The 26,548-nt window shown below is 38.9% G+C and overlaps 1 protein-coding gene across 1 annotated transcript in view; it reads left to right on the top strand.

The window, feature by feature from the left end:
- Positions 1 to 10,377, top strand: part of LOC126469783 (synaptojanin-1) — a 132,287-nt gene extending 121,910 nt beyond the window's left edge. Inside the window, exons 19-21 of the mRNA XM_050097025.1 lie at positions 2,553 to 2,715; positions 2,890 to 3,065; positions 8,819 to 10,377. Coding sequence (XP_049952982.1) covers positions 2,553 to 2,715; positions 2,890 to 3,065; positions 8,819 to 9,187 — 708 coding nt within the window. The 3' untranslated portion in view covers positions 9,188 to 10,377. The remainder of the gene's footprint in view (positions 1 to 2,552; positions 2,716 to 2,889; positions 3,066 to 8,818) is intronic.
- Positions 10,378 to 26,548: the final 16,171 nt, after the last annotated feature.

The following is a 26,548-nucleotide window of genomic DNA, read 5'->3' on the forward strand; positions in this document are numbered from 1 at the left end:
ATAGCATCTCTATCTTTTACCATTAATATCTATTATAATCTGTTTTTATATAAAGAGACAAGACAATAGTTTACTCAAGTGTACATGGAAACATAATCTGTAATGCTGATCTGTTACATGTGTCTCAGTACAGTGAAAATAAAGATATGAAAATATAGATAGGAAAGGTTTTCAGAGCCATTGAGGCCTAGCAGTCTTCTGAAGTTACTGTTAATCACTGGACCCAAAAACCTGGCATAGTTGTGGCTTACCCATTAACACAGCAGTTGTGGTGCAGAAACTAAAGAAGGCAGTGCAATGCTGCAGAAGCATGGATTCTGCACCTTCATCTGCTGGTTATGAAGATTAGTCAGTAGAGTGGTGAACTGTCATGATGTACACTGTTTGTGTGTAAGTGAAAAAGAAAAGACTAAAGGTAGGTGGCTTGTCCTGGCATCTGTTTGATTAACTAATTCCATTGATTAGGTCTTTACTTAGTATTCTATAAATTCAATAGCAACCTCTGCTAATGACAGAAGCAATAGATTATTGTATAATTATGTTTCTTGGAGAAACATGTCTAAAATAAATTATTCGAACACCACATTTTCCTGCCTATGCCAAAGTGCCTCATTTTTTGGAGTCCATTTTCTCGCAGGGGTGTTCCTTATCTTAAATGTGGCACAGCTTCACCTCAGATGAAGTATTTTACTTAACAAGATTATTCCAAAACCCAATTTGTGGAACACTTAGGGTTCCTCATTGTACCCCATGCTCTGACATTTTATGTCAAAAGTCACAATGTGTGAATGAATTGATAAATACACTTGGACAAAGCTTTTTCTTCATCTGGTGTTGTAAATATCTTTTATAATCTAACTATTACTTGATGATTGATCAAATAATTGTTGCAAATGAAGGTCTTGCAACGTAGCCACAATCCAGTCTGAAACAAACATATTAAGAGCTGCCCGGTATAGAACTATAAATATGAATCGTTTTATAGTGGTAAAGCTGTCATCAACCCAAAGGTTAGTTTGAAATCACAATGAACTACCAAGCACAGTCCTGTTAGAGGTGGTATGCCATTGCGAGCCTCGAAAATTTGAATTGATTTACTACACCAATTATAGAGGAACCTACAGTTCGATGTGGTTTGTGAACCACAGTGTAACTCAGCATTTTTTCAAGTTAACAAACATTGTGAGATGTGAAAGAAAAGTGACAGATAAAAATTCTATCACTAACTGGGGATTGAACCCAGTACCTTTGGACCCATACTCTGGCACTTCTGCAATGAACCACATTTTTTGTATTAAACTGATGAATAAATTATTTCATGTTCCTTAATTGGTGTACTTTCCTTTCTGCTGCATGTATGATGCAAAGTAACCTGAATGTGGAATGAATGTGCAGTGTGATATATGAATACTGTATGTTTCATTTTTTTTACTTAGCATTGTGTGTGTTTACCACATTAATTGGCTTTAAATTTAATGCTTACCATAGTCACCATAAATTACTTTCAATCTTTCACCCAGTAAACATAGGGGAGTGGAATACATTGTTTTATCTCTCTCTCTTCATGTTGTATGAAACTAGGATCTTTCTTAATGTGGTTCCCTAGTCCAAATTGTTTTGGTCCCCACTTCAAGCCCTCAGTGTATGTTATTGGGCACGTAAAATTTGCTGTACACAAATTAGAACTATCAGATAAAGTACCATTTTAGAATTTCCATTGCTTTGACATTATGATAAAAAAAAGACAACATTTCCCACCAGGACTATTATTAAATATACTGGATTTAATAACAGTCCAGGTGGAAAATACCATTTCTAAAATTCTGTAGGACTGCGGATACAAATAAAGAGAAATTTATGATGAAAGATTAAAAAATATCTTTACACTGTGTTTAGATTTCCATCAGATCATTTAACTGTAATCGTTATTTTCTTTGATAGAAGTACAGGCAAGAGTGCTTTACAAAACCTGGAAATAAATACATTTTTCCCTTGGAATACCATTTTTCCAATCCTTTTTTCTGAAATTGAAAGTGTTTCTCTGTACTTTCCATTTTTACATTTGCCTTCTTCCCACCAACTACCATGTACCTTCTTTGAAACCCTTGTGTTTTCATCTTCTGTATGTATTTGTTCTCCATTCCATTCAACTATTTTTTTTCTTCCATCTGTGTATCACTTGCATTTGTATGAAGCTTTCCTCTAGAAATTATCGTCACGTCTGTTGTACATGTGGTGCTTGTTTTATCAGAGTCTTAAATTTCGTAGTACCTGTTGTAAGAAAGTCACTGATGTAAATATTGTATCCACACCATTTCCAGGCAAGAACAGTTTCTTCAAAAGCAACACATTGTATGTGCATTTGATGAGTAATATTAGTGTGATTACCATGGAATGTACAGTTTTTTTTATAAGCACTGTGCATATTTGTTTGAATGTTTAAAACTAAATTACATGTATTTCTCATCATTAAGTCCATTGTTACATGCAAAACATTTTTCATTTAATTTTTGTATTACACATTAATGGAAGGTAATTCTCTCTTCTTCCAGATTTGTGGTCATGCATTGAATCTTTCCTTAAAAACTCCAAATTGGCAAGATCAGGCCCTGAAGGAAATAGAGCTCTGCAGCAATAACACAATACCTTTATGCGATCACATCGAACCTTTACCTGAGCTATCAAGTGATGTGTCATCCACAACTGATCAAGAGTGTAAGTGATAATCCATTAAGAATAATCTGAAAGTAAGAAGATAATATCAACTTACCCTCGCATATAAAACTGTAAAAGCAGTATACTTACTTTAGTACAAATGTAAAAAGTGATATTAAGTTAAAATACATAATAATACACATTTGTGAAACTGAAATACAAATTTTCTCATAGGTACAGACAAAGCAGATTACGTGTATAGTGTGGATAGATCATACAGTCCAAGTCCTGGTGAAGAGTCTGATGTGCCGCTAAAGGCACCTCCCCGACCAGCCCCTCCTGGTCGACCACCTCTGCCGAGTGTGTCACCTGGAGCATCACCATATCAACACAGAAAACAAGTTCCTAAGGTTTGTTTTTGTACAGTTATTACTCAAATCCATAATCAATTAAGATTAAAGTTTTAAAGTTTCTTTTGAGTAATATAATATGGGGCACATTCATTTCACTAGCTGTAAGTACTGTTTTAAGCTGTGGCTAAGCCATGTACCTGCAGTACCCTTTTTTCCAGGATGCTAGTCCTGCAAAGTATGCAGGAGAGCTTTTGTGATGTTTGGAAGGTAGATGAGGTACTGGGAAGTAAACCTGTGAGAACAGTTCGTGAGTTGTGCTTGAATCACTTAGTCGGTAGATCACTTGCTCACAAAAGGTAAAAGTCCCAGGTTCGAGTCACAGTCCAGTATACATATGTGTCATCTCCCTGTTTTGCAAGCTAGCACGCTGTGTGTTAAGCTGTATTAGCAAGTCACAATATTCTGAACACACACAATTAAAGAAATTAGTCATTCTGTTTGTTATGAAAGGATATATAAATAAAAGAAACATTACTGTGACTGTAGCCTTCATGTCTGTAGGATGCATGTTGCACAATTAAATCTGGTACCCCCTCCCATTACTCTTTGTGTAGTTCAGCCTCATTATTAAGGACAATTCATGTGGTAGTGAGAGGATTATGGTGAAAGTGATCAACAAGTAAATGAAGTTGTTATTCTTACAATCCATCCATTGTGAACCGGGGTTGTATCTGCAAAGACTGCAGAAGTTAACTTCACTTCGGTCCAGATAAGGCATTGCAAATTTTAGTGAAGAATATTGTATTGCTCACAAGACAATTTCCTATTATTTGTGACAGAATGTTCCTTCAGTTTACCACTCATTCAGAAAAGTTTTGTTTTGGTTGTTTGTAAAAGTGATACACATGAGAATTACAAGCAATTACATCAGTGTGAGTTCGACATTTTTGATAATGAAATGAGGGAGCAAGTGCAAAACATAATCCATGATATGTTCTTACACCAGAAACGTAAAATAAACAACCTATGTCATCGAAGTGCAACCGTAAACACAAAACTGAACAAAACTTTTCTGAACAAGTGGTAAATTTATCAGAAACAGTCGTTTCCACAAAGAAAATCGAACTGTTAGCAAAAGGTGTCAAATTGGCTCCTCATCATAAACCTTCCACTAAGCAGTTTGATGTATTAAAAGTTGATATAGAATACAGAATAAATAATGACATTGCAGCCAAACACATAGCTAGGCGTGAAATAAAAAAATGGCTCAAGTGTAACACTACTACAACTCAATCTAGTGACCACAGCACACTGAATAACCTAAAGAAGAAAATCACCCAAAACAGAACAATCATTACAAGAGCAGATAAAAGTAATACCTTGGTCCTCCTGGACAAAAGTAAATATATTGAAAATGTGAAACTATTACGCACACCCAATACCTACTGTGTTCTTAACAAAGACCCCACAAAAACCTTTAATGATGAAATTAAAAACTTAACCAAGTCCTGCAAAAGTATAATACACGATTATGAGGTTAAATATTTGATCAACATGAATCCAACAGCACGTAAATTGTGTGGACTCCCTAAACTACACAAAAAAGACCATCCTCTAAGACCACTTGTTCCAACTTACACTGCATCAAAATAGAAAATTGCCAATGAATTGCATTCCTGTATGAAAACCAAAACAAAACTCAAATCTAAGTTTGGAATTGTAAACTCAGTGGACATTGTGAACAAAATTAAAGACCTTCCAATACCAAGTATTGCAAAACTAGTATCCTTTGATGTAAGCAGCTTATTTACAAATATACCTACACAAGAATGCCTTGATATTCTGACAGAACTATTATACAGAGCAGGTGTCAACCCAGTACTAGTAGAAGGCATAAATTTTGCCACCCAAACACGTCTGAAACAAAATTATTTCCAATTTGACGGTGCCCTTCATAAACAGCTAGAAGGATTGGCAATGGAGTCCCCTTTCAGTCCCCTCTTAGCTGAAATATTCATGGACAATTTCATAAACAGTTCCTAGAAAATGAACCCCTCAGTTATAATATTAAATACTGATACAGATATGTAGATGATGTACTGTTTATGTGAACAGGTACCAACAGACAACTGAACACATTCCTAGAACATCTAAATTCACAACACAAAAACATACAATTCACCATGGAGCTAGGTGAAAAATCCATTAACTTTTTAGACCTTAACTTAGATATCACCACAAATACACATACTTTCAAATTTTACAGAAAACCCACAACAACGTACACAGTAATACCCTCATGTTCACAACACCCAATAACACACAAATATGCAGCCTTCCATTCCATGGTGCATCACCTCACATCCATACCAGTGTCTAAACAAAATTTCCAAACAGAAGTAGACACCCTTAAATATATTGCATATAACAATGGCTGTAACCCTGTATTAGTTGACAAAATCGTGCACAAGAAACAAAGAAGGAAAATCTTGCCCTACATTTATGCCCCCTCTGCAATAACAACCACACCAAAAACCAACTGCTGTACTATTCCATATCTAGGTTAGCTATCATACAAACTATCCTAGGAGAAAGACTGAAATCCCAAAACTATAAAACATCATTTTATGTAAGAGGCACTACAGCTAATCTCCTATTCACCAGCAAGGACAAAACAGATAAACTAAGCAAGAGTGGGATCTACAAAATAACCTGCACTGACTGCAATAAACTGTACATTGATCAAACAGGCCGGGCCATGTCAACAAGGCTGACTGAACATGAATGTAGCTGGAGATTAAATAAATCAGACTCCACCTTTGCTGAACATGTGCTCAAAGGACGACACAAATATCTAACATATACAGAAGTGCTATGATTAGTTCATCGAGTTTTTGTACATAAATTGTTTTGTTTTGTTTGTTTGTGTGTGTGTGTGTGTGTGTGTGTGTGTGTGTGTGTGTGTGTGTGTTTACTTTTAGTTTTTCTCCTTTATGCTGTATTTTATTACATGGGGTATATTTAGTATCCAGTGTTGTTGACTTATTCTGGAACATGCTTCCTGATATTCTTCAGAAACCTGTGTTGTTATTTCTGGAAACATCCCCCAGGCTGTGGCGAAGCCATGTCTCCGCAATATCCTTTCTTCCAGGAGTGCCAATTCTGCAAGATTCGCAGGAGCCATGTCTCCGCAATATCCTTTCTTCCAGGAGTGCTAGTTCTGCAAGATTCGCAGGAGAGCTTCTGTGAAGTTTGGAAGGTAGGAGACGAGGTACTGGAAGAATTAAAGCTGTGAGTACGGGTTGTGAGTCGTGCTTGGGTAGCTCAGATGGTAGAGCACTTGCCCGTGAAAGGCAAAGGCCCCGAGTTCGAGTCTCGGTCTGGCACACAGTTTTAATCTGCCAGGAAGTTTCAAGTTATGTGATATTTATCATTTCCATAGCTACTAGTTTCATGGATAAAATGATTCAGTGGGGTACATTTTTGAATATTTCTTGGAAAGGGTGAGTGTATTCTTGAATAAATTGTACATGGTTCCATTTAAAAAATTTAACCTCTACCCCATATCTCCTACATCTGTGGTGATACATAAAACACATACCTTCAGCAAGTATTACCCAATGAGGATAAAAGCATTGTTGGAAACAATTTTTCATTTAATGCATAAGAAAAAAGTTATTTTGGGTGAGCGATATAAATGGGACACTGTGTATAGTGGGAATGAGCAAATACAGAAGTTCTGAGGATTGGCATAGTTTTTACAGTTCAGAAGAATGTTTCTACTTGACTCCATTTTTGTTTTCTCCTCCAAGTATTACATGTAAACTGCATTCACTACTGCTCAAGTTAGCTTCTCGTGAATGATACAATCATTCATCCATATGATTGTCTCTCTATGGAAAATTTGTCACTGTTATGTTGCATCAGAAGGGGCTAGCAACTATTAAGTCACATCATCTTGCATCTCATGTGGAAAGGCTTTTTCATTGTAACATTTGTTATAAGGGGGAGCACACTGAACATGTCAGTGACATTCGCTTACTGGAATTGTCAGGTGAAACCAAAGAAGGGCACAGTGATTATATAAAACTTTGCCACCATTGGGTACCTGCAGACATTTCTGATGCATTACATCATAATTAGGATTCATATCTGTAGAAATTATAGTTTGTGTAAATTTTTTTAGATTAAAATATGTGTTTCTATGGTAGAATTGGAAAAATCAAGCTGATGAGATTTCAATAATAATATTACCATTTGGGAGGGAGCTGCGAGTACCATCTAATGCCCTCTTTTGCATGGACAAATCTTTGCATACTTCCCAACAGTGGATCTCCTCTCCCTGCCCCCACCTCCCACCCCATCCCCCTGGTCTCTCTCTCTCTCTCTCTCTCTCTCTCTCTCTCTCTCTCTCACACACACACACACACACACACACACACACACACACAAACACACAAACAACCACCTCCTTTCTTTCTAATTGTACACTTTTTTGTCTACATATTCTACGTAATATATTGTTTCCTAAAAATGATTATCTGTTTGTAAATCAAATACTGTACAGAAAGTGTTTCCATTCTTCATTGGCCTATGGAGGGTCAACTAGATGGTTAGATATAATTTTGTACCAATGCTCACATGAAAACAGTCATGACTACTGAGTACACAATTTTGAAGTGTTTGAGGTAAGTTAAATCAGTATTTCTTGGATAACAGCTATTGTAAACTGCTTGTTGTAGGAGACTGAATCACAACATATTTACATAACACCCCACAGGATAATAAAAATGGCTGACCCAAGTAAGGAGGCACTGTGTGCATGGTCGAAATGGTACTAGACTTATTCAGGAGGAAAGAGGTTGAAATTTGTCTCTCAATTCCGTGCGACTGCTACGGTCGCAGGTTCGAATCCTGCCTCGGGCATGGATGTGTGTGATGTCCTTAGGTTAGTTAGGTTTAAGTAGTTCTAAGTTCTAGGGGACTGATGACCACAGCAGTTGAGTCCCATAGTGCTCAGAGCCATTTGAACCATTTGTCTCTCAATTCTGATTTATTTTTCATGTGACATCCTGAAATAACTTCAAGTAAATTCTGTGATGATAGTTGAGAGTACTTTCAGCAAGGCTGTAGTTAATTACTTATCCTCTTTGTTATGGTGCTGAATTAATACCTGATGTGTTCTCATCAACTGAGGTGGTGCTGTGTACTCTATTCAGAAGAAGCAATGCTCAAATCCCCATCTTAACATCTTGATTTATGTTTTTCATTGTTTCCCTAAATTGATTAAGTGAATGCTGGCACGGCATCTTTGAAAAGAGAATGTCTGATTTCCTCCCTCATTATTGCTGTGTTGGAGATTATGTTCATCTCTAATGACTTTGCTGTCAGCACAGTGTTTGATCCAAAACTTGCTTCTCTCCTTTCTTCCAGTACATTTAATTTTGCAGACGTAAAACTTTATCCAAATACAAATAAATCAATAAAATTATTCAATTTCCTTCATGTGTGACTTACAAGGGACTGGACCATAGAATATGCCAGAATGCCAGAATGAGGAGTATGTTTGTTATTGGGAAAAAAAATTACCTTTTTTGATGGCCTATAATCCATTTCCTTCCTATGAAGTGTGTTTAGTTGTAACTTAATTGTCTCTATTAGTCTAGAAACTTCTTGTTTAGTGCTTGTTTTATGACTAAAAGTACCTTTAGCTTTTTACATACTGTCTAAATGCTGGCTTGATGCGTTAGAAGTAATTTGGCATTATTTATAATTTGAGTATCATGATGATTCAAACACTGTTCTTACAGGCAGGGGTGATCAGTGTTCCTTCAAAACCCTTACCTGTGCAACAGAAAATTCCTACCACCCCTCCAGAGACAGTCTACAACCAACAGGAAGACAGCAATGCAATATATGAGGAGATTCAGGATGACTACTGCCCAGCAAGACCAAGTGGGCCCCCTCCACCACCTCCACGATTAGACTCATCAGGTAGTAATGCACAAGAGATGGAGCCACCACCTCTGCCACAGCGGCAGCTACCACCGCCACCTATCCCTGACAGAGCACAACCACCACCAGTACCAGCAAGAGCTGGTGTTCCTCCTCCAATTCCTGCAAGGGTAGGAACTGCCAACTCCACTCCACCTGTCACCCCACGTCGAACCATTTCATGAAAAAGCTACTACTACTGCTACTACTTTCTTGTAAGAGAAATTATTCATGTTTATGGTACCTGGAATTGTGCAGTTTGCACATGAGCTTTGGTGTATGCTGTTTAGCAGAAAAATTGTACCAATTATCAGATGTATTTCTTTTAGAGTTACAAAAGTGTCACTGAGCTGAGACATTACTTTATGCTGTAAAGAAATGGCCTGCAGCACAGTTTCCTAGAACCATTGTGAGGCTGAATGCATATGAAGAATTTATTATCATAAGTAGCCTACTATTTATGTGCGGAAAGTTTATGAACACAATGAAGCGTTAATTTTTAAAAATACTTAGAAATCGAGCAAAAATGTATATACTCTGTGCGTAATATATTTATGAATAGTTGTTTGTAGTAACTGAGTAACTATTTATTACTGAAAATCTGATAGTTATGTACTGTTGGTAATTTCATGTTCCACGAACAATATATTGTAATGTGTTGATGTAGTTTGTACAGTGAAATATTAATTTATCAGAGTCTAGTTCGTAATGTATTTGTACTATCATGACAGAAAACCTTAGACAGTATTTACAGTATTTTTCATTTTTAAATGACATTTTCCTATTTTTAAGGAAATTGTTTTTTGGTGGATAAATGACAATATCTCAATGTCAATATGCAAATTTCAGTGACCTTAAAAAGTTGGCACCATTTCTTTGCAGAAATATAAGACTGAAGTTGGTCTCCTTTGCCGTTCAAACATTCCACTTATTTTTAGATAAAAATGTTCCTTTTTTTTCTTTATTGTTTGTTTCGTTTTTTACTTCATTTATTCCCAGTAATGTGTTTTTTTATGAAGAAAATACTCATTGTGTTTCTTTTCTAGTTATAGCTTTACTTGATAGTTAAATTACACAGATTGTGCCAGTGAACTGTGATCCTTAAAATGTTATAAATAGAGGTTTTATATGTTAGGCATATTTCAAAGCATTTGAACAGATGTGATCTGTTGCTTTGAGCTTGTTATTCTTGTTTGTATACCCTGACTTTTCCTGTCCCTCCCACACATATTTATTGCAATAATGATGAGAGCTTGACGACGTGATTATGTTTTAGTAACTGTGCTTCAGTATTAGAAATGAAACCTGAATGTGAAATAGTTGTGTGTTGGAAAACACAATACTGTTAGTAAAAATATATTGTTTTGTTAGTCAATTTGTGACTTGTTATTACATTCCCCATGCCAAGTAAACACACTAATGTGACATGTTTTTGTTCTGTCTGAACAGCTCTTAAGTGTAAGTATCTTCTAAATGGTAATCAAATGAAGAGTTCTAGACCCGGTACACAATAATAATTTTTGGCAAGTACATCATGTGTATGTAGGGTTATTTGGTTCAGAACTGTGAAATACTGAGGTGAGAGCTTACTTGTGGATTGTTTGCTTGTAATTTTCTATGTTGAGCTAATTATGCCATCTAACTTCATATGTAAGTTATATGCATCCATAGTGAAAAAATATTGAGAAGCTTATTAGGGCTGAGCAGTGAATTGCGTACAGATATTTACAATTCTTAATGTTTACACTCACTATAAGTGCTTGTTTAAACTACTAAAGCATGGGCACATCTATTAAGTTTGTTAAATCTTTACAGTGACATTTTGTACCATGGAGTTGACTGTACTGTTTGAGCAACAGTTCCAAAATGTGTCGACACCTTCTGCATGTTTGTTAAAACCCCTTCTGTACTGCAAAGCTTTGTAACTTTGTATCAGTGGTGAAACAGTGTTTCATAGTTTTTTAATTAGGTGTACAACCTTGTTTCCACCATTTTGTTAATGAATTTTGTGGCTTTATTGTGAAAAACTTAAAAGAAATTTACGATTGAAAGTATTGGCCATCGCTGGTGACTACTCTCTCCCTTATTTCGTGCAGCATATGTATCCCATGGTGGAAGAACTGGGCATCTTTTGAGGAAATCCATGAATTGATCCAATTTTGCACTTGTACACATGACCGGAAGTGCTTGTCAGCCAGGCCATGTGCAATTGATCGAAAAAGGTGGTAGTTAGACAGATTATGTCTGCAGAATACAGCGGGTGGGGTTGGACTTCCCATTTCAACATTTCCAATTATTTCAGTGCGAGTTTCAAGTGCATCAGTTGCTTGTGATAGCAATCCCTGTGATTGTTTCTGTCAGTGTCAGTAGCTTCAGAAACCTACTCTCTTCCACCACCATGCCAGTCTTCGACATTCAAATCACCATTCTTGAAGCCATTCTCTGCACATCCTTTCACTAAAAGGTGCCTCACCATAGGGCTTACCCATTACCTTCTGAACCTCAGCCACAGATTTCTTCATGTTAGAGCAAAAATATAAAATGACGAGAACTGGACTCGTAAGTTGACGTATGTGATTGATAATAACTTCATGATGAAAACACAAATTGACTAATATTTTGATGGCATTACGTTGACCTACCACCTGCACCACCACTTGCCACTACTGCCATCTATCGCAAAACAGCGGAAGCAAAGTTGTAGAACTAATACCTGTTTCAGTAGTTTGGTAATTCTCCCATGTCTTACATTTCTCCCATCATATCCCTTTAATAATTGCATTAGCATGTAGAGTGTGTTGTTACAGCTTTTCGACCAAATAGCATGTGATACTGAAACAGTGTTGGTACAACTTTAATGGACTGGGACTGAAATTTTAGTAGGAACATGCAATATGTAGTGCTGCATTTCATAGGGAGCAATTTATTATGCAGATGTGTACAGAGGACCTCAATTGCATATACAATATGTAGAGCCGCATTTCATAGGGAGCAATGTATTATGCAGATGTGTACAGAGGACCTCAATTGCATATACAATTGTTGTATAATAATAATTATCATGATAGTGAAATGGTCACCTGGTGATCCAGTGGCAGCATATGCATTCACAGAATTTTCGCCCCGTTATTTGTTCAGCCAACTTTGATTTTTCTGTTTGCCAGCAATGTACTAGCAGTACACTATTCGCTTTTGGTTTTGGTGTATACACTCTGGGAAAACGTGGTAATTTTTTCATCCAGGAAAAATGTGGGAAAAACCAGGGCATTTTTTACAACACTAGGAAATTTTCTTTGTTTTTGTTTTCAGTTAATTTTTTGTAATTTTGACTGGTAAGAACTGATACTGTAACAGAGGATTTACTTCAGCCTGCTACTGCAGAATAACACTGCAGCAATAAAATATAAACGAGAGAATAACACCAAAATAAAACTTCAGTTGCAAAGAAAATCCTCCATTTAAAAAAAAATTCTGACAGGTCATGGGAAAATACTGTGAATGGTGATTTGAGAAGCATCAGTTCCAGAGTAAATTTCTTTTTACACAAGGTGAATTATGTTGCCTGTGGGAATGTGTGATGAACTTCTTAAAGCATGGAGAACTCGAATCTCATTCAAAATATAACACTTTGAGGACCAGCCATTTAGAAATATTCTGGTTCTACAAGATCAGCCTTTATGCCATTATAAAAATTTTACTGACTCATTTGTGTTTGATAAACCTTAAATGGTAATGCAGTAATGCACGTTAAAAAAGCTCACGCTTCAAGGTTAGTTTTTTGTATGTATTTTAGTTCCTTCCTAGATTATAAATCATACAATGATGGCAAAAAGTATAATTATCCCTCAGAAAAAGTGTGAGGCTAGTTCTTGAGCAATTTCACACACAATTGGCTTTTCTACAGAAAAGTTGAAGTGCTCCGAAGAACATTTATTCAGCCAAGTAACCCACGAAATGTTTGGTGTTCTGCAGTGAAATCTATAATTGTGCTTGTCAGAAATATTCAGCTGCTGCAGTTTAAGCTGTGCTCTTAGGATCCTGCGCAACCAAACCTTCGAGGGGAAAAAAACAAAAAAAATTTACTAGCAGTGTTATATTTTAAAGCATAGGTTTTTGCTGTGACTTTATTGTATGTATATTAATTTCAACCAATAACTATTAAACAGCAGCTTTAATGGCATTGTCGTTGCCCAAAAATAGATCTTCCGCTGTGCAAACGAAGTCCATCTATGGGTGTTTGAGCAAATGTTCAATCATCTGCATTTCTCCACATTCTCTATGGTGATCTGCAGAGTACACCACCTAACCAAGTTTACTTCGCATTTTGTGACTCCTGCTCTTAATCTGTTCAGTGCTGTCCATTTACTCTACTGTAGTTGATGCCTTTGTGTGACTCCCTCTTTGGAGTGCGGGTTTGTATTTTGCAGGGAATCCAACCATAAATATAGGCCGCAGGTCTCAGATTGGCCTTCTAGCAGTACTGTCCATTGGATAACCACTTCCTTGATATGAGACAAGTTGGATCTGTTTGATGGTTATACATTAAGTGCCATGGGTCGACTTGCTGCTTTTCCTTCTCTATTTCACTGGTTACTTTGCATCTGATATTTGTGTGTTCGCACTACTCACCAGTGATGTTGCTGTTGGCTAACTACACCACGACCTATGCTCTGAATGTCTGCTGTCATTGGCTGGCGAGAGGTCACATCACAAGAGCTGTGATGGGCTAACAAAAGCACATCACAGTCTCGATTTCAATGCCTCAGAAGCTACTGTGTTGTATTTCGTGGAATTCATATTTATACTTCCATAATACAAAAATACGCAGTGTACATGTTGCCATGCATCAAATATCTTTCACTCAAAATGGAAAAAATGTACTTTCACCCAGGGTATAGTGTATTTTCACACTGAAAAAAGTGTCACCCAGGAAAAGTGTATTTTTAACCAGGAAATCTGGAAAAATTGTTTTTCTTGTCCATATATACACCCTGATGTATTTTCACGGAACTGCATGGGTAAAGCCTTTCTTTTTTGAGCGTATGGAGACACGAATTCATCAATAATAATCATATCGTATAATGCTATGTAGCTGATGTTTTCGTATTATAATGAACTGTGCAAGATCATGCAGTAGTTAAGAAACTTTATTCAGAGTGTTTAGTTCAAATTTCCTCTCAGGAGTTCAGATTTAGGTTTTCTAGATGTTCCATAAAGCACTTCAGATGAATGCCAGGAAGATTCTTTTGATTAGGCTGCAGGTGATTTACTTCCACAGGCTTTTCCAGTGTCAACTTGGCCTCAGTTTCTTATGACAACAAGGATAGATAATACACAACCTTCCTTCCTTTGTGCTCCCAATTTTAATGAAATAAAAATTTTCATGAAATACAATGACGTTTACAAAACACTAGCCGAGATACATAAAAACTTTTCTTCACACATGAAAGTAAAAAAAACCTAAAATTAAAAGTGGCAGTTTACAAAATACTTACATAATTTTCTGCAATTATTCCATATTCCATCACAATGATTTAAAGCTAAAACATTTTATTGATATTCTTACAATTGTGGTATAGTGATTAATGAAGTCTGTGACTAGCGAATTCCTTGTGTCTAAGAGAGAACATTTTGTGTCCAATTCAGAAACTCTCACTGCATCATCTAGTTAGCCAGCGTGTTAGTGCAACAAAGCCTTGGCAAACTTTTATCATCCCCCTGCCTCCTCCCCCCCCCCCCCATTGAACCATGCCTCCTCCCCCCCTCGCCCCCTCGCACCCCCCCCCCCCCCCCCAATTGAACCATGGACCTTGCCGTTGGTGGGGAGGTTTCGTGCCTCAGTGATACAGATAGCCGTACCATAGGTGCAACCACAACGGATGGTTATCTGTTGAGAGGCCAGACAAACATGTGGTTCCTGAGGAGGGGCAGCAGCCTTTTCAGTAGTTGCAGGGGCAACAGTCTGGATGATTGACTGATCTGGCCTTGTAACACTAACCAAAACGGCCTTGCTGTGCTGGTACTGCGAACGGCTGAAAGCAAGGGGAAACTACAGCCGTAATTTTTCCCGAGAGCATGCAGCTTTACCGTATGGCTAAATCCCCATTCGGAACTCCGGGTGAGGACTACTCAGGACAGTGTCGTTGTGAGAAGAAAGAAAACTGGTGTTCTACGCATCAGAGCATGGAATGTCAGATCCCTTAATTGGGCAGGTAGGTTAGAAAATTTAAAAAGGGAAATGGATAGGTTAAAGTTAGATATAGTTGGAATTAGTGAAGTTCGGTGGCAGGAGGAACAAGACTTCTGGTCAGGCGAATACAGGGTTATAAATACAAAATCAAATTGGGGTAATGCAGGAGTAGGTTTAATAATGAATAAAAAAAATAGGAATGCGTGTTAGCTGCTACAAACAGCTTAGTCAACGCATTATTGTGACCAAGATAGATACGAAGCTCACGCCTACCACAGTAGTGCAAGTTTATATTCCAAATAGCTCCGCAAATGATGAAGAGATTGATGAAATGTATGATGAGATAAAATAAATTATTCAGATAGTGAAGGGAAACCTAAATTTAATAGTCATGGGTGGCTGGAACTCGATAGTAGGGAAAGGAAGAGAAGGAAACGTAGTAGGTGAATATAGAATGGGGGTAAGGAATGAAGAAGGAAGCCACCTGGAATAATTTTGCACAAAGCATAACTTAATCATAGCTAACACTTGGTTCAAGAATCATGAAAGAAGGTTGTTTACATGGAAGAGGCCTGGAGATACTGGAAGGTTTCAGATAGATTATATAATGGTAAGACATTTCCAGGGCCAGATGTGGACTTTGACCACAATCTATTGGTCATGAACTGCAGATTAAAACTGGAGAAACTGCAAAAAGGTGGGAATTTAAGGAGATGGAACCTGGATAAACTGCAAAAAGGTGGGAATTTAAGGAGATGGGACCTGGATAAACTGACAGAACCGGTGGTTGTAGAGAGTTTCAGAGAGAGCATTAGGGAACGATTGACAAGAATGAGGGAAAGAAATACAGTAGCAGAAGAATGGGTAGCTATGAGAGATGAAATAGTGAAGGCAGCAGAGGCTCAAATAGGTAAAAAGATGAGGGCTAGTAGAAATCCTTGGGTAACAGAAGATCTACTGGATTTAATTGATGAAAGGAGAAAATATAAAAATGCAGTAAATGAAGCAGGCAAAAAGGAATACAAACGTCTCAAAAATGAGAATGACAGGAAGTGCAAAATGGCTAACCAGGGATGGCTAGAGGACAAATGTAAGGATGTAGAGGCATATATCACTGAGGAAAAATTATTGAGGAAAATTAAAGAGACCTTTGGAGAAAAGATAACCACTTTTTTGAATATCAAGAGCTCAGATGGAAACCCAGTTCTAAACAAAAAAGGGAAATTTGGAAGGGAGTATACAAAGGGTCTATATAAGGGTGATGTACTAGAGGACAATATTATGGAAATGGAAGAAGATGTAGATGAAGATGAAATGGGAGATACGATACTGCGTGAAGAGTTTTGATAGCCTTGGGAGAGCCAGCCCTGACAAAACTCTACCATCTGGTGAGCAAGATGTATGAGACAGGCAAAATACCCTCAGACTTCAAGAAGAATATAATAATTCCAATCCCAAAGAAAGCAGGTGTTGACAGATGTGAAAATTACTGAACTATCAGTTTAATAAGACATGGCTGCAAAATACTAATGCGAATTCTTTACAGATGAATGGAAAAACTGGTAGAAGCCGACCTCGGGGAACATCAGTTTGGATTCCGTAGAAATGTTGGAAAATGTGAGGCAATACTGACCTTACGACTTATCTTAGAGGATAGTTTAAGGAAAGGCAAATCCACATTTCTAGCATTTGTAGACTTGGAGAAAGCTTTTGATAATTTTGACTGGAATACTCTCTTTCAAATTCTGAAAGTGGCAGGGGTAAAATAGAGGGAGTGGAAGGCTATTTACAATTTGTACAGAAACCAGATGGCAGTTATGAGAGTCGAGGGGCATGAAAGGGAAGCAGCGGTTGGGAAGGGAGTGAGACAGGGATGTAGCCTGTCCCCGATGTTATTCAATCTGTATATTGAGCAAGCAGTAAAGGAAACCAAAGAGAAATTCAGAGTAGGAATTAAAATCCATAGAGAAAAAATAAAAACTTTGAGGTTTGCTGATGACATTGTAATTCTCTCAGAGACAGCAAAGGAGCTGGAACAGCAGTTGAACAGAATGGACAGTGTATTGAAAGGAGGATATAAGATGAACATCAACAAAAGCAAAACAAGGATAATGGAATGTAATCTAATTAAGTCGGGTGATGCTGAGGGAATTAGATTAGGAATTGAGACACTTAAAGTAGTAAAGGAGTTTTGCTATTTGGGGAGCAAAATAACTAACGATGGTCGAAGTAGGGAGGATATAAAATGTAGACTGGCAATGGCAAGGAAAGCGTTTCTGAAGAAGAGAAATTTGTTAACATTGAGTATAGATTTAAATGTCAGGAAGTCGTTTCTGAAAGTGTTTGTATGGAGTGTGGCCAAGTATAGAAGTGAATGGATGATAAATAGTTTGGACAAGAAGAGAATAGAAGCTTTCGAAATGTGGTGCTACAGAAGAATGCTGAAGATTAGATGGGTGGATCACATAACTAATGAGGAGGTATTGAACAGAACTGGGGAGAAGAGAAATTTGTGGCACGCTGTGACTAGAAGAAGGGATCGGTTGGTAGGACATATTCTGAGGCATCAAGGGATCACCAATTTAGTATTGGAGGGCAGCATAGAGGGTAAAAATCGTAGAGGGAGACAAAGAGATGAATACGCTAAGCAGATTCAGAAGGATGTGGGTTGCAGTAGGTACTGAGAGATGAAGAGGCTTGCATAGGATAGAGTAGCGTGGAGAGCTGCATCAAACCAGTCTCTGGACTGAAGACCACAACAACATACTATACACAATATATGCCTGTGCAGATGACATTGTTCTAGTAAGTTTAAGTGGAGAGACCTTGTTGACATGCTTCTTACGTACAGAAATGTATCACTAAAATCAGGACTGCAATTATTGAGGAGAAACAAAGTGCATTTTCATCAGTAAGACACGCATCAGGGAGGCTCATCTAAAAGTTAGTGTTCTGACACCTTAAAGAAACAAACAGTTTAAATACCCATGAAGCATTTTCCGTTAGTACAGTAGCGGTGAAACAAAATTAAAAGCAGAGAAAGAAGGGCGGTAGATGATGGAGGCCTTGAGTGAAATGGTGAGAAATCATCAACAGGAGTACTGAACATATGGGCTTTGCAAAAGTAAACAGAGACAGACCACCATTGGCTGGTAAATGCCAAGGAAAAATATCTTTTACTTGCATGCCCATATAACCTTAGGAGTTCCTCTGACAATTATGTTTATGTTCAAATTTTCATTACCTTTCATGGATATTTAATATGCCCTCCATCTGACAAATTACAAAGATCCAAATGATAGTCAAACTCATCCCATAATTTTGAAAGTGTGTCTGGAGTTATCACGGTCGTTATGTGGCATCGCAGTTCACCTAATGTCATAAGAAGGGGAGGCACGTAGAGTTTTTCACAAACTCTGAACAAATAAAGGGTGATCAATTATTGAGACAGCTCACTATTTAGAAATGCTCTTAAATGCAGGTGCCACTGCGGTGGTGCTCCATCCTCGTGAAATAAAAAATTTTTAGCATGTTCCTGCAGTTGTGAAAAAAGCTTAGACATATCTAAGTACATGATTCCTGTAACTGTAAAAAGAATAGGCCCTAAATTTTTTCTAAGGAAAGAGCATAAACCACATGAAACTTCGGGGAGTCGCTGTCCTGGTTCACTATGGTATATGCCTATTGTTCCCCATACTTTTATGTTGTGGTGGTTCTCTTTTCCACTTAAATGGGACAAAGCCTAATCACTGAACACTCAGTGTGAAAAGAAATTATTGTCTCTTAGCCCAACACCTGGAATAAATTCACAAAACTCTACGCAATGTTGTTTGTCACCACCATGAAGGGCTTGTACAAATTAATCCAGTGTGGTTTGAAACACAGATGTTGGCACAAAATTCAGCGCATACCTGAGGCATGCCTAAGTGTCTGCTGATACGATGAGTAGATTTGTGTGGACAACATGCAAAACTCTGTTGAATGCATTCTATTTCTGGACTGAGCGAGCACACAGGGTCAATCTCTGAACTCCCCACCCCCACATAAACAACCAGTGTCGTGAAACCACTTGTGGCATCGTCAAATGCTTTGAGCTGTAGGAGTTGCAGTACCATACTCTTGATGAAAATCACTCAGCACGGTTGTAACTGAATTCTACATGTTAAAATGGAGAACACAAAACACATTGTTTTGCTGTTTTATAGCCACCTTGACTTGGAGCACAATGGACTGAACCAGATGACCTGAACCAGCAACTTGCTACTGGTACCAAGGTAAACTTTTAGTTTTCAAGTGCAAGTTAAAATGTAACATTAAGTTTCTATCATCAGTCCCTTACAAGGGAACCTCCCCATTGCACCCCCCTCAGATTTAGTTATGAGTTGGCACAGTGGATAGGCCTTGAAAAACTGAACACAGATCAATCGAGAAAACAGGAAGAAGTTGTGTGGAACTCTGAAAAAAATAAGCAAAATGTACAAACTGAGTAGTCCATGCACAAGATAGGCAACATCAAGGATCGTGTGAGCTCAGGCAATGCCACCTAGGTGGTGTTGGCTCAGGAGCGCCGTGGTCCCGTGGTGAGCGTGAGCAGCTGCGGAATGAGAGGTCCTTGGTTCAAGTCTTCCCTTGAGTGAAAAGTTTAATTTTTTATTTTAAGACAATTATTATCTGTCCGTCCGTCCGCCCGATGCGAGGTAACTGCGCCATAATATGGGGATGCTACACCTAAACAAACATTCAAAACACACGACATCAGTCAACTACAGCGCATGGAAGAGAGGAATCGGTTGACCTATGACCGTGCGATCAAATGTTTTCGCTTCCCATTAGAGAGGCACGTCCTTTAGTCTACTAATCGCACGGTTTTGCGGTGCGGTCGCAAAACACAGACACTAAACTTATTACAGTGAATAGAGACGTCAATGAACGAACGGACAGATCATAACCTTGCAAAAATAAAGTAAACTTTTCATTCGAGGGAAGACTTGAACCAAGGACCTCTCGTTCCGCAGCTGCTCACGCTAACCACGGGACCACAGCGCTCCTGAGCTCACACGATCCTTGATGTTGCCTATCTTGCGCATGGACTGCTCAGTTTTTATATTTTGCTTATTTTTTTCATAGTTCCACACAACTTATTTCTGTTTTCTCAATTGATCTGCGTTCAGTTTTTCAAGACCTATCCACTGTGCCAACTTATAACTAAATGTGAGGGGGGGGGGGGGGGGGTGCAATGGGGAGGTTACCTTGTTAGAAGATTTAGACTTGGGAAATTGGATAAAACTTTTTGAAAACCCCTGTATATTTCTCAGAAAGACCTACTTTACTGGGAACAGTTTTTTTTAAAATGAATCACAGTAATTAACAATTAATGTAACTGAAAATTCTAATTATTAACATTGATATGAAATTTTAAATATTGATGTCAATACTTTCTGGGATGAATCTTTATTTTTAATTAACAGATCTCATTTGTACTGTGTTATTAAACCATAAGAAACTGGATGAAGTAAAATATATATTTATACACTCCTTGAAATGGAAAAAAGAACACATTGACACCGGTGTGTCAGACCCACCATACTTGCTCCGGACACTGCGAGAGGGCTGTACAAGCAATGATCACACGCACGGCACAGCGGACACACCAGGAACCGATGTGTTGGCCGTCGAATGGCGCTAGCTGCGCAGCATTTGTGCACCGCCGCCGTCAGTGTCAGCCAGTTTGCCGTGGCATACGGAGCTCCATCGCAGTCTTTAACACTGGTAGCATGCCGCGACAGTGTGGACGTGAACCGTATGTGCGGTTGACGGACTTTGAGCGAGGGCGTATAGTGGGCATGCGGGAGGCCGGGTGGACGTACCGCCGAATTGCTCAACACGTGGGGCGTGAGGTCTCCACAGTACATCGATGTTGTCGCCAGTGGTCGGCGGAAGGTGCACGTGCCTGTCGACCTGGGACCGGACCGCAGCGACGCACGGATGCACGCCAAGACCGTAGGATCCTACGCAGTGCCGTAGGGGACCGCACCGCCACTTCCCAGCAAATTAGGGACACTGTTGCTCCTGGGGTATCGGCGAGGACCATTCGCAACCGTCTCCATGAAGCTGGGCTACGGTCCCGCACACCGTTAGGCCGTCTTCCGCTCACGCCCCAACATCGTGCAGCCCGCCTCCAGTGGTGTCGCGACAGGCGTGAATGGAGGGACGAATGGAGACGTGTCGTCTTCAGCGATGAGAGTCGCTTCTGCCTTGGTGCCAATGATGGTCGTATGCGTGTTTGGCGCCGTGCAGGTGAGCGCCACAATCAGGGCTGCATACGACCGAGGCACACAGGGCCAACACCCGGCATCATGGTGTGGGGAGCGATCTCCTACACTGGCCGTACACCACTGGTGATCGTCGAGGGGACACTGAATAGTGCACGGTACATCCAAACAGTCATCGAACCCATCGTTCTACCATTCCTAGACCGGCAAGGGAACTTGCTGTTCCAACAGGACAATGCACGTCCGCATGTATCCCGTGCCACCCAACGTGCTCTAGAAGGTGTAAGTCAACTACCCTGGCCAGCAAGATCTCCGGATCTGTCCCCCATTGAGCATGTTTGGGACTGGATGAAGCGTCGTCTCACGCGGTCTGCACGTCCAGCACGAACGCTGGTCCAACTGAGGCGCCAGGTGGAAATGGCATGGCAAGCCATTCCACAGGACTACATCCAGCATCTCTACGATCGTCTCCATGGGAGAATAGCAGCCTGCATTGCTGCGAAAGGTGGATATACACTTTACTAGTGCCGACATTGTGCATGCTCTGTAGCCTGTGTCTATGTGCCTGTGGTTCTGTCAGTGTGATCATGTGATGTATCTGACCCCAGGAATGTGTCAATAAAGTTTCCCCTTCCTGGGACAATGAATTCACGGTGTTCTTATTTCAATTTCCAGGAGTGTAGTTCATTCACATGCTAAAGAGATTTGAACTCGACCGTGAACTACGAAATATAAAATATTCAGACTCCTTGTCAGATATTACAACCAGTCATGTATTTTAAACTGTGATATCACTACATTTGTATCACAGATGGTATTCTAATTATTTTTTTTCTGTCAACTATTTCTGTTCAAAGCATATTCTATGTCTTCTAAGTTTTATTTAATATGTTTAGAGGTTTCTGAAGGTACATTCATTTTCAAATATTTCTTTATTTTAGACTAAAACTAGAGGCTTGTGGATAATCCACTACAGGAGCTGCCTTCATAATTGGTGCTGAGTGAAGTAATATACCTATAAAAAGCCACAGGCCATTGTAAAATACCATATCTGTGTGGTAGTCATATAACAGTATTAAAACAGTTCTCAGGGTTTCTCAGCCTGTTAAATAAATTGTTTACTGCAGACTAGTTTGTCGTGACGAAGGGGTTATGAATGTTACTGTTTGCGGTATCGAAGTGCTGTATTACCAGAGTAAACAACTATAGTACACAGTCATGTGTTACCAGAGTAAAAGACTATGGTACACAAAGTCAAATGGTATGTGAGGGGGAGAAATTGAATAATAATGTCCCTATTACCAGGGCATGTGTTCCTGATAACATTCGAGTCTTCAACTGTTTTGCTTGGTGGTTGATATGTCTTGCAAGTTAATTCAGGTATTAGATAGTTATCAAAACAGTACACATGACAATGGATTTATTGTATTCATTGTTGGGTGTGAGCGAATACTTTCATGTGTTTTTGGAGTTTAGAAATGTGAAAAAAGTCTATGTGCTGCTATATAGTCCTCTCTTTCTCTGTTGATTAGGATGTTCAAATTCTTTGGCATGAGGCACTACACTGATGGGAAAAAATTGTAACACCAAGGAGGAATTGTATGACATAAACAAAAGCTGATAGGCATGTTTCTACATCTGAAAGATGATGTCTATTCAAATTTCATGCCTCTCACATAAGATTGGCACTAGTAGCACCACTATGAAGATGCAAGTCATTTTTGCTTTAAATACGCATTGTAACAGTCTTGAGCGTTAGTCACCTCAGAGATTGGACATGGTGAGTTGATGTTAGTCAAGAACACCTTTAAGGTGACAAAAATTCCATCATCAGCACCTTACTGTGTTTGAATGAAATCATGTAATAGGGCTATGAGAACCTGAATGTTCCTTCTGTGATATTGCAGAAAGATGATTGCTGGAAGCAGTGGTCACAAGAATGTACTGTTGCAAGAAGACTGGGTTTTGTATGGCCATACGGCACTACTGAGAGGGAAGACCATCATATATGGCTCTGGCACATCACACGGCATCTGCAGCATTAAACTCTACAGCAGAGGCTACTGGCATTTTCTGTGACCTGCCAAAGGCCTTCGATGTGTGAACCACAGCATTCTCTTAAGTAGATTAGAATATTATGGTGTCACCGGCAATGCTGCAAAATGGTTTGAGTCTTATCTATCTAACAGGAAACAAAGGGTGTTGTCGTGAAATACCTGTGCAGTAAGCAGTCTGTCTTCATCCGACTGGGAATTAATTACATGTGGTGTTCCTCATGGTTCCATCTTGGGCCCATTGCTTTTTCGTGTGTACATTAATGACCTCTCATCCGTTACGTTGCCAGATGCTAAGTTTGTTTTGTTTGCAGATGATACAAACATTGCAATAAGTAGCAAGTCAAGTACAAATTTAGAAATAGCTGCTAATCAAATTTTCACTGACATTAATAAGTAGTTTAAAGCTAATTCACTGTTATTAAACTTTGAGAAGACCCAATATATGGAGCTCAGAACCTGTAAGAGATTTCCTGCCAGCATGAGTGTAACATATGAAGACATGCAGATCGAAGAGGTTGACAGTGTTAAATTTCTGGAGTTACAACTCGATAATAAATTCAGTTGGGAAGGGCATTCCATAGAATTCCTTAGGTGCCTAAACAAGTCTATTTGCCATGAGAATGATGTAAGATGTAGGAGATATGAATATAAAAAAACTTGCATACTTTGCTTACTTTCATTCTATTATGTCCTATGGGATCATATTCTGGGGCAACTCATCAAACTGAGCAAAAGTTCTTAGGGTGCAAAAGTGTGTGATAAGAATCATTTGTGGTGTAAATTCAAGAACATCTTGTAGAAACCTGTTCAAGGAACTTTGTATTCTAACCACTGCTTCTCAGTATATTTATTCCTTAATGAAATTTGTTGCAAGTAATACATCTCTATTTCCAACCAATAGCTCAATACATAGTATCAATACTAGGAATAAGAACAATCTACATAAAGACCTAAAATCACTTACCTTGGTCCAAAAAGGGATCCAATATTCAGGAACACACATTTTCAATAAATTGCCAGCAACCATTAAAAATTGGGTTTCAGATAAAACATGGTTTAAACAGAGTTTGAAAGACTTTTTGATAGGCAACTCCAATATTCAGGAACACACATTTTCAATAAATTGCCAGCAACCATTAAAAATTGGGTTTCAGATAAAACATGGTTTAAACAGAGTTTGAAAGATTTTTTGATAGGCAACTCCTACTCCATAGATGAATATCTTAACAGAGACTTTTAAGCCAGCTTGAGTAAAAATATCTGTTAGATTTCAGTTTTGACAACACTTGATCACAGCAGTCAAGATTAGGTATTTTGTGTATGATAAATTTATTAATAGTGCATAGCAGTGTTTCATTCTGACAGTGTGTTAATTCTGTAAATATCAGCTGTTCCAGTTTACTGCATTTTATTAACCTATTTTGACAATCTCCTGACAAATGATCAAGGTAGTAAGTATTATATTCCAATGTTTTATGTTTTTATCTTATACTTTCTGACATGTTCCACACCCATGAGAGTCATCTCATTTTTTGGGTCTATGAAACGAAAACTTAATCTAATCTAATCCAGCACCACAGTGACAGAACATACTGTTACAAATCATCCACATCAAGGATAGCTCTGGACCAGATGCCCTGTAGCATACATTCTCCACCAACATCAAACCACCGCCACTTGCGACTTCAGTGGTGTCAAGTGAGAGCAATTGGAGGGCAGGGTGAGGTCTGTTGTGTTTTCTGATGAAAGCTGGTTCTGCATCAGTGCCAATGATGGCTGTGTGTTGGTTAGGAGGAAGCCAGTAGGAGGCCTGCAACCAACCTGTCTGAGTGCTAGACGCATGGGATCTACACCTGGAGTTATGATCTGAGATACTATTTTGTATGATAAAAGGAGCATTCTCATGGTTATCCCCATGCACTCATACTGCAAATTTGAACGACAGGCTGGTGATTTGACTTGTCATGCTGCCATTTGTGAACAGCATTCCGTTTTTTTTTTCCAACAGGATAGTGCTCACCCACATAGCACTGTTGTCACTGAACATGCTCTGCTGTGTGTCAACATGTTGCCTTGGCTTGTTTGATCAGATGTGTCTCCTATCAAGCACATATGTAACACCGTCAGACATCTCCAGAATTACCCACAACCAGCATTAACTTTCCCTGTATTAACCAACCAAGTGCAACAGGCATGGAACCCCATCCCATGAACTAAAACCTGTACAATACAATGGATTCAAGTTTGCATGCTTGCATTCAACATTCTGGTGGTTACACCAATTATTAATGTACCACCATGTCACATTTACAATGGCTCAACTCATGTTTTCTTTAACATGTGATCTTGTAATGTTAGTCACATAAATATGTTACCTAGAAAAACGTATTCATGAAATTTCATTACTCTATATTAAATATTTTTTGGTGTTGCAGTTTTGTTTCTGTCAGTGTACGTCACAATAGAGGAACAATCTGAGGAATTAATGTGTGAAACATTATATCTAAATGTGAAATACTTGTATTGCTAACCAATGACACATGTTGAGTGAGGTAGGTGTACTGGTAAAGACAATGGACTTGTAACACTCTCACCAAAATGACAATGTCTTCTTTTCTCTTCACAAATTCCTATTGTGTCCTTTTCTTCTGTGAACATCTTGTAACGACATGATGCCCAACCACAGCAGTACTGGAACTAGGAGATTTGTGACTGCGATGGATTCTCTGACCTGCTGATGCACCAGGAGTGAGGCACTCGCATTATGCAAAGGTACCTCGAGTCTGTGGCCTGGGATGTTGACCAACATTCATGGAGCTCCTGCATTCGACCCACTGCAGTATGGCGACACCTGGGCCTCAATCACTGGCCCTGTTGAAGACATTTCTCCACTACACAGAAACGCAGCCTCTTTTGCACGGTCAGCTCCGGGCAGCGGTATTTAAACCCCCCAGTACCAACCCACCTGTGTTGAACAGCTGGTCAGTATTATGATGTCTTTTCTGTACTGATCACTGCCTTACTGAT

The sequence above is a fragment of the Schistocerca serialis genome, chromosome 3 (genome assembly GCF_023864345.2).
Source record: "Schistocerca serialis cubense isolate TAMUIC-IGC-003099 chromosome 3, iqSchSeri2.2, whole genome shotgun sequence".
NCBI lineage: Eukaryota > Metazoa > Arthropoda > Insecta > Orthoptera > Acrididae > Schistocerca > Schistocerca serialis.